General features: G+C 45.8%; 2 protein-coding genes across 3 annotated transcripts; both read right to left on the bottom strand.

Moving 5' to 3' along the window:
* Nucleotides 1-626: 626 nt before the first annotated feature.
* Nucleotides 627-3764, bottom strand: LOC123098396 (cyanelle 30S ribosomal protein S10). 2 transcript variants are annotated; one of them, XM_044520368.1, is made up of 3 exons: nt 3471-3763; nt 3218-3274; nt 627-1099 (listed from the first exon to the last, which is right to left on the bottom strand). In XM_044520368.1, the coding sequence occupies exons 1-3, from the start codon at nt 3651-3653 to the stop codon at nt 788-790; spliced, it is 552 nt and encodes a 183-aa protein (XP_044376303.1). In that variant the 5' UTR covers nt 3654-3763; the 3' UTR covers nt 627-787. The 2 variants fall into 2 exon arrangements, with proteins under 2 accessions (XP_044376303.1, XP_044376302.1); XM_044520367.1 differs by lacking the exon at nt 627-1099 and adding an exon at nt 1322-2221 and having other exon boundaries at nt 3471-3764.
* Nucleotides 3765-4085: 321 nt separating this feature from the next.
* LOC123098395 (plant-specific TFIIB-related protein 1) lies at nt 4086-8532 on the bottom strand. The gene is made up of 3 exons (XM_044520366.1): nt 7759-8532; nt 5160-5318; nt 4086-5079 (listed from the first exon to the last, which is right to left on the bottom strand). The coding sequence occupies exons 1-3, from the start codon at nt 8380-8382 to the stop codon at nt 4264-4266; spliced, it is 1599 nt and encodes a 532-aa protein (XP_044376301.1). The 5' UTR covers nt 8383-8532; the 3' UTR covers nt 4086-4263.
* Nucleotides 8533-8922: the final 390 nt, after the last annotated feature.

Genomic DNA, 8922 nt, shown 5'->3' with positions numbered 1-8922 from the left:
CAAGATGTCAAAGGAATGGAGCAGAATCAGCGCAATTTGAACTGCTTTAGGAGAGATTGGGAAGTTTTTTGTCCGTATGCTGAATCAGCACAGAAAAATCGGTGCAATCAGTATTACGCCGGGCCAAGAGATCAGATAACAGATGCCTTTTTGGGATAAACAAATTACAGATGCCCACTGAATTAGCGGGCAATCTGGAGCTACTGTACTGTATTGTTACTGACACATGCCTGTGATGTCTGTTTTGTAGGCTGACTTTAGCCCACAACAGCTTTTCCTACAAGTGGTGGTAGATTGGCTACAGACCAATCAAACAGAGCTTTCCGTGGCTTTTAGGTCGAAACCTGGAACATACCCTGATCAAACTAGCTTCCCAACTTCTACTATTTTCAGGAGAAATCAGAAAGCTTTGCCAGTACTATGTTGAATCAGTGCAACCAGTATGAATGGGGCAATTTCCAGATGAATCGGTTCTGGGACAGGAAACCAAAAACAAATGCCCACTGACAATTTGCAGCTGCTGCACTGCCAGTAACGATCTAGGCCAAACAGTTCCGCTCCTTCAAGAAACTCAAGTGTAAACAAGACATCAACATAGCACAATGCAAATAACATTTGCTCGGTACTTCTTTAACTGCATGATATTCCATATCTGAACATGTTTTTTCGTGTTACAGGCTCTACATATGTTTCAAGTCTCAGACAGCAAAAAGATCGACCAACTAGAAAGTCTGCAGAAAGGAGCATTACATGACACAGAATTTTAAAGGGTTCAGCTCTAGTGGGATCATAGCTTAACCTCGACATCCACCCCGGCGGGGAGCTGGAGCTGCATCAATGAGTCGATCGTCTGGGCGGTCGGGTACATGATATCAATCAACCGCTGGTGTGTCCGGATCTCAAAGTGGAACCTTGAATCTTTGTGCACATGGGGAGAGTTGAGCACACAGTATATTCTCTTCTTGGTTGGCAGAGGAACAGGACCCATGGTCTTGGCATTAGTTGTCTTTGCAGCTTCAATGATCTGCTTGCAGGAGTCCTCTATCAATGGCACCCAGTAAGACCTCAGCTTGATTCTGATCTTCTGCTTGGGTGCCAGCTGCAAGCAGAAAATAGTGATACCCAATAGTGTTAGTTCTACAGAGAACAGCAACTTCTGCAGGTACCCAATGAAACAGAAACACCAAATGAAAATATGCAGTTGACTAAGGTATGATGGAAATACAATCAACAGTGCCAGAAGCATGAACACTTCACACTTGAACTAAAGTTGATAGGGTAATTTTGTAGCATGTCGGAAAGAAATTGATGGCAACGCCAATCACAAAACATTGGGTCAAACATGCATTGTCATGGTTACATTTGTTCCAACATCGTTTTGTCAGCCAGATGTAACAAATTTCAATACAATGTTAGCCAACTCAAGCCGATGAGATGAATATCTATGATCAGCTCCTTCAATAATATGCACTTCGTGGTTGCCTATATATTTATGAAATTCCAGAGCATCCTCCGATGGCACAACATCATCGTCAGAACCATGAACTGTCAGGACCCTGCAGTTAGGGCCAATAGACATGCATGCACTTTGCATATCTATCCTAAGACGGTCCATCAGACTTTCTTTGGTTACACGGTACATGAACTGTCCTGTTTTCTGTGCCACGTCAATGAAACCATGTTGATTTATCCTTTCCATATAGTCACTGCCAAGACGATCTGCAATTCCACGTTTCAGATCAAATCTGCCCGATATGTTGATAACACGAGATACATCTTGATACATGGACGCATAGATGATGACCACATCTCCTCCCTTACTGTGGCCAGCAATAGCACGAGTATCACGCTTGTGTTCCTTAAAATGCTGGATTACAGCATGCAAGTCATCCACCTCTTTATAGTAGTTGCCATACTGAAATGTACCTTCACTTTCTCCGTTGCCAGAAAAATCAAACTGAAATACACTAATCTTCTCTGATGTTAATGCATCAGTAAGACCCATTATGGTTCTACTTTCCTTTGATGACCTAAACCCATGGCATAACACTACAATGTCCTTAGATCCAGCTTCGTGCAAAACACCAATGAGTTTCTCTCCAGAACTGTTCGTTATCACTATCCTCTCTTGAGATACATTGAAGGAATCACTGAAGGACGAGTGCGACTGTGCACGTGCCCTTGAAACAGTTTCTTTCCCGGCAGTAGCACCAAACAGTAACTGCACACAGACATGTACGATGGACATGCTTAAGAACTGACAAACGTGCAAGCAAGAAAGGAAGCACATAATGTTAGGCAGTAGTAATCACTGGCAGATTACTAACCTAATGCAACACAAACTCTACTTAACCAACACCAACAATATTAGAAGTCAGCAGTTAGAACACAATCTAAGGAGTTCCCGCAAAAGATAAGCAACCATCCATAGATTATTCCTAAGAGGGATAATCAGTTTTGGTGATAGCCTACTTTTTCTCAGCCCACAAACCTAGCGAATCAGTCCCAAGAAAGAAAAGGCAATAAGAGCTAACCGCAGAAAGAATGATGCTGTTGGTGTTATAAAATCTTTGCATCTATGCACGAATAATGGTTGAGCAAATATATAGCAGAAGATAATAAAAAGAATGGGAAACCATTTGAGAATTTAAGACAGGTGGTTAGAGAAAATTCAGAAGACCGTTGACATGGAGAAACCCACAGGAGTGAGAGAACAAGGTGTTCAACAAGAACGGTGATAGACAGGTTAAGGGCACAACTGAAATTTTTTAAACTAAGCTTCGAAACCACAAGGCCGACTATTCTAAGAAAGATACATGAGATGGAGTCATGGTCAGATACAGTTAGCCATTTCATCGAGAGACCATTTTAGCATTCAGTTGAACGTGGAAGACTTCAACACTGTTAACCACATACTAACTTGGGCATCATCCTCGCTTGGTTGAAAAGGGAAGACTTAAAAATATACATCACTACATTTCGTGTACAACCTCTTAGATAGCGTGATGGCTAGTGGTAACACGGCATAACTCAGTAACATCGAAAGCAAAACAGTAAGGACTTCACGTTATCTAAGGTGACACAGCAGTCCCACATCCAAAACACACTCACACCAGCAACATTTAACATGAAATCTTGCAATGCAGAGCATCAATAGCAGTTCTCGAATGAAAACATTTGCCAGCATAATAAAGGTTTAAGCTGGTGGATAAGGTACCTCCTCCCCATCCTCCCCAATCGACGACGGCATCGGAATTCCCGACCCCTCACCAACCTGAAAAACCACGGGCGCAACAGTTACAATCGCCGAATAACAAACTCCAACAGATAGACGAAGAACTGTATCAATGCCTCCACTCCGCGCAATTACACGCCACTAACGAGAACACGGCCTACAACGCAGTTTACAAGTTTCGCAACACGTATGCGCGAGAGCGCACGCCGACGTATCGTCCCGCGTGGCCACGTACCGGAGGCGTGTCGGAGGGCAGGTCGTCGGCGAGGGTCTCGGCTGGCGGGGCGGCGGAGGCGCGGGAGCGCAGCGGGGACGCGCGGAGGGAGGAGGCGAAGGAGAGCGCGGTGGGGTTCGGGCTTGCGGTGGAGCGGTGGAGGAAGAGGAGTGGGAGCGTGGAGGTGGAGGTGGAGACGGCCATGGCGACGAGGGAGGGGATGAGAGTGCAAGGGAGGGAGAGCGGCGAGGGAGGAGGCGTTGGAAGGCCTCTGCTTCGCTATCGTGCTGTATTATCCAGTTCGGAGCGCGTTTTTGCGTCTGGGTCCTTCAAATTTCTTCAAATGTGATCTAGAGCGCAGCTGTTCTTCATACAGCAACAACAGTTGTCTGCAAAAACTATGGTGGTTTTTCGCCTGTATTATCTGCTTGGAACTCAATTGTACTCCCTACGTCCGAAAAAGCTTGTGTCCGAACGGAGGGAGTATCTCACTATTAGACGATAATGTTGCAGGAGAGGATCAACTACCGGAAGATCCATCGAAAACCCCCGTGTTCCAAATGGGTGCTGCTGTTTTCTTGGTGTAGAGTGTGCAGGAGAATGCAAAAAAAAAAGGCACGTTGGTTACATGAAACATTATGAGAACTGGCAAGCTAAATAATTTGGAAGTATCAGGTTACACATTATGAAGTAGAATTCATCATCTATATGATGCATCTTGTTGTTATATTAATCTCGACTATAGATGAACATCTATATCTACACAGCTGAGTTCTTCTAATTTGGTTATAAACATCTGCAGCTGCAACCTTCTTCACTTGCCCTCTTTATCACGGCCATCGCCGCCGCCATCCCCGGCGCTTCTTTTCCCACGCCCAGACAGAAAGTCCATGCCCAGGCCCAGCTGCGTCTCACGACTCCTCGGATAAGATGATGACCCGGTTGCCGGCGCTGCTTGCTTAAGCTGCCATGGCAGAGGCTGCCTATTGGGAGGGGATGGAAGCACCTTTGGTTCAGTCGGCCATCGATCAGCAAAGGGCGGCTTCATTGAGACGTCTGGCTTTTCGCAATCCATTGGGCATGATTCCTCGTTGAGGTTAAACCCACGAATGTTCGTCTCCACATTGTCACGGTCCAATTTTGGAGACGCCGAAAACGGGACATTCGGCTGCCAGCCTGCCTGGTTCAAGTCACGGGGCTCATTCTTTGGAGGCCAACCAGGAGGAGTGGTTTTCTTATCTTCATCCTCTCTTACGATTACCATGTGATCAGGCTCTGCAGCTTCAGAGCTTTTTTGCTTCACGTTGTCCAGCAACTTGTCTTGATAAAGATCTTTTCCGCTTGATGAACGCGCTGAATATATGTTTGTCATCGGGAAAGCTTTCTCCGGTGGTGTAGCTGGTGTGTAGTTAGGGGGTAGCAGATCGTCCCAATTTTCCAACAGCTCTTTATACACTTTGCGTAGGGTCACCTCTGTAAGGCCTGTAACCTTACAGATCTCTGCCTGGGTCTTGCGCTTGTCTTCAAGCTGACATGCAAGGTAGATAGCAGCAGCAGATATGCTTATAGGGTTTCGCCTCGTGCAGAAGCATTTATTAACAACCACCTCACCAATGTGGGCTGCAAGTTCCTGAGGAAACGACAGAAAGTATGTTAAAAGCAGGGCCAATTTATTTTCATGATGTATCAGGTTTTCAGCTCCTCTGATACCTGGGCTGATTTATTGAGCTGGAGGAGGTTGCAAAACCGAGGCATGTGAACTGCTATTGAATTGCTGTTAAGAGGTTGGCTCAGTTTAAGAGATTCGCCTAGTATTTTGATGTATTTTCCTATCTCTTTCTGAGGAAGATTGCTAGCTGTGGAAATTTCCTGGATATGCAGTAAACAGAATATGGATCAGCGCCAACTAAAAGATACAGCAATAACCAATAATGCTACATCAAGTATACTTACTTTCTATTTCTTATATATGAGAAAAGCGCAATACAGAAGAAAAAATAGAGAGATATGCTAGAAATTCTCACGAAAAAACAGAACATCTGACCATCGATCTGGCAGGCCCTCTTTATATCAAGAAACATAACCATTAGATGTTCATATTTGCACTCAATTTCATTGACTGGTGGACCCATATTACCTATGCAACACAGCAGTAAATCTGGACCATGAATCTCCTATACTTGAGGTTAATCAAAACCAACACGAAAACACAAACACGTATGTCACTTTTTGATCTCTTCAGTGCTGTGACCTTCCTAATTTGTTTGCCTCTTTTATGTCTCTCCACATGCACGTGCAGGTACGCGCCATGGTTTTTCCTTAATAGTATGGATATAGCCACTATCTCTAAATTTTGCTACATAGACTAATGTAGCATGTACTTAGTACGTCATGATGGTTGGCACTGTTTACCAAAGAGAGATTAAGCAGGATTAGCAGATTAATTAGGCAGCCGCTCTGATGCATATATACATGGCATGTAGGGCGGCTCCTGGATGACATAGTTACGTGGTTGTCAGTGGCAGAACTTGCTCCCGGTGACCCCAGGCAACTGCCCAGGCTCAGCCGAGGATGTTCCATTTGACTTTGAGCCAATCATGAAAAAAATGTCAGTCGATTAATGGGCTAACACTAACTCAGTGCCTTTTATTCTTTGCCCAGGCTCCACGATCTGTCTAGCTCCGTCCCTGGTGGTGGTGGTGCAAAGTCTGGAATATAGGGCTAATTTTGCGATCCACTCTGAACAATAGGTCTCAACTAGGAGACCGAATTGATCAAAAGATCACAAGCATACACAAAAATACTATACAATCTCATTAGAAAAACAATATAGCCTATCTAAGTGGAACGTTAACTCTCAATGAATCAAGACATTAGACATATAAACCTTTATAATTGCAGCTAAATGCATCCAACCATTGATCTTGTAAATACCTATCCTAGATGGTGCATGCTATTATAAGCAAACATCATTCAGTCTTCTGAATTGTAGGTTTGGGCATTAATACACAAGAACGTTGGTTTTATGTCTATCTATCCTTTTGAATAATATCCATCCACCAGAATACACGTGCGCCCTTATTGCCCGTGGGATGGTGGGAGTTCCAAATCAAACACCAAAAGAAGGTAAGAAATGAAAAACATCCCATGTGTGTTGATCCAACATCAGGGTTAGCGATCCTAACTTTTGTTCTGGGCACCATTTAATACAATAGATAAATGTAATATACAAACCACTTTCTGGCTTAATACATACATACGACCAACATATTTCGATCTGGACATTAACTCCATCACATCGATCTAATACCATGTTCAAGTTCAACGACCAATCTCTTTTGTAAACAACCAACTAACTATCTTTCTTGTAACTGTCAACAACCAACCGTCGCATGTGGTGTTATGGCAATGATACATACCTACCCTAATAAAAAGGTAAACATGGTTAAAATATGCTCCGCAAAGGCATACCAGACTCACTGCTTTCGTGTACTATGCAAACGACAAATATGATGGTTATTCCGGTGTAATTGGTAATATATACCTAGGACAAGGCTCGACTGCTTTTGTCGCATACTAGGCTCGATTAATTTTGTGTACTGATCTGATATCAAAAGGCAAAACCGATCGTAGATATATTGTTGTTGTGATAATAATCATAGGTAGATTAAGATAAATAGATTATTAAAATATTTCCACAATCACATGATTAAATTATTTCCCGCGCAAACACCATGCTAGTTTACACAACAGAAATTGCCATGATCCAAGGCTGACTCGGCGTTCGGTTCAGCGGCGTTCGGTTCAGCCATTGACTAATGTGGTTTTGTTAGGTTGAATCAAGGTATTTGTGACATACATAATTATATAAATCGACAAAATAGAGCAAATGCTATCCTCGTATATTCAAGTTGACAAGACCAGATGCTCCATAAAAAGCAAAACTACTAGGTAGAGCCATTTCAGTAAATTGATCTGGAGATTAGAGACTTTGGTCCTTAAATCAGTTTACTGGAAATTAGCATATCATCCAACAACAATTCTATCCATAGAGGGATCATCTGTTGAGTTGCTTGAAAATTGAACGGAGTAGGTTATAAGAATCGATGAACAAGATCCCCAATTTTGAAGCAATTAAATCTTAAATTACATTGTGGAAACCCATCTTTTCTTTTCAGAACTTAACTAACATTCCTGATTAGTCCAAATCCTGGCTGCTTGGAGAAACACACCCATATATGCCTATGAATCTCCGCACGGGAGAATTTGGAACAGATATAAAGAGAGCACGAGCGCAGCAGAAACAAACCTGCAGCGTCCTGGGCTCCCGTGCCTCGCGGATGGCCTGCACGAGCGCGGCGGTGGCCAGCGCCTCGACGCTGCGGTTCCTGAGGCAGGTGGCGGTGGAGCACTCCTTGAAGAGGTCGAAGGCGTGGTCGGCGATGTCCCGGTCGAGCCTGAGGATGGAGGCGACGTCCACGATCTGGAGGTAGGCGCGGAGGCTGTCGACGGAGACCATGGGGCCCGCGGGGTCCGGGGTGGAGGAGGCGGCGGCGTCGACGGCGAGCGCGCGCTCGAGCTCGGCGAGCTGGCCGGAGAAGGCGGAGGCGGAGCGGGCGAGGACGGGGTGGCGCTCGAGGGAGAAGGCCGAGAAGGCGGAGACGAAGCCGGCGGGGAGGAAGGGGTCGTCGTCGTCGTTGGCGGGCGGGGAGGAGGGCGCGGGGGCGGCGGCGGCGAGGTCGGGGGTGACGAGGGGGAGCGGGTGGAGGGAGGGGAGGAGGGGGAAGAAGGGGTGGGTGTGGAGGTGGCGCTCGAGGACGAGGCGGGCGCAGGAGGAGCACTCGGAGACGGGGCGGGAGAGCGGCGGCTGCGTGGTGGCGCACCGCGCCGGCGCGGGGGAGCGGCAGTAGGGGCACTGCGTCGGCAGCGACATGGCGGCGGCGGCGGCGGCGCGCGTGCGGAGAGCGGGGACGCTCGGGCGTGCGTGCTCTGGGTTCGGGTAGTTCGCTCTCACGCGAAGACCCCGCCGTCCCACTGTCACGCACCCGACCTACTGAGAGCTCCAGCCTCTCGGTCTCGGTACACTCGACTACTCGAGCCTGAGTGGCTGGGATCAGGATTAGGCGTAGAACATTTTGTTTGTTCATGTCTTTCATCATAGACATACAGTAATAAACTTCAGTACAACCCTTTCTAAACACATCCCTAAACTCCTGATTTATTTAGAACCTCTAGTCTCCCTGCTCGGTTTTCTTGTTCCGAAGACAAACATGACTCAGATTTGTATGAGTGAAGTCTGTTATAGAGTAGCAAAGCTATCGATTGAACATGTTATTAGATACACAAAGGAACATATGGAACAGAGTATAAAGGAGTCCAGAAACCACAAGGAAATGACTGATCCCATCAGGTACATACCAGCAACAATGGAGAAAGCTAAAATCGAAGTTCCAATTCAAAAAACGTGTCAGCA

The sequence above is a fragment of the Triticum aestivum genome, chromosome 4D (assembly GCF_018294505.1).
Source record: "Triticum aestivum cultivar Chinese Spring chromosome 4D, IWGSC CS RefSeq v2.1, whole genome shotgun sequence".
Classification (NCBI taxonomy): domain Eukaryota; kingdom Viridiplantae; phylum Streptophyta; class Magnoliopsida; order Poales; family Poaceae; genus Triticum; species Triticum aestivum.
This window is presented reverse-complemented; position numbering and strand designations above follow the sequence as displayed.

Bases quoted from the DNA above. Each gene is read 5' to 3' on its own strand.
- LOC123098396 (XM_044520367.1), bottom strand. From the start codon at position 3,653: ATGGCCGTCTCCACCTCCACCTCCACGCTCCCACTCCTCTTCCTCCAC. The intron at 3,275-3,470 runs GTACGTGGCCAC...GTGGTTTTTCAG, and splicing joins TGCCCTCCGACACGCCTCCG to GTTGGTGAGGGGTCGGGAAT. The intron at 2,222-3,217 runs GTACCTTATCCA...GTCTGTGTGCAG, and splicing joins TTGGGGAGGATGGGGAGGAG to TTACTGTTTGGTGCTACTGC.
- LOC123098395 (XM_044520366.1), bottom strand. From the start codon at position 8,382: ATGTCGCTGCCGACGCAGTGCCCCTACTGCCGCTCCCCCGCGCCGGCG. The intron at 5,319-7,758 runs GTTTGTTTCTGC...CTGCATATCCAG, and splicing joins GGGAGCCCAGGACGCTGCAG to GAAATTTCCACAGCTAGCAA. The intron at 5,080-5,159 runs GTATCAGAGGAG...TCGTTTCCTCAG, and splicing joins AGCTCAATAAATCAGCCCAG to GAACTTGCAGCCCACATTGG.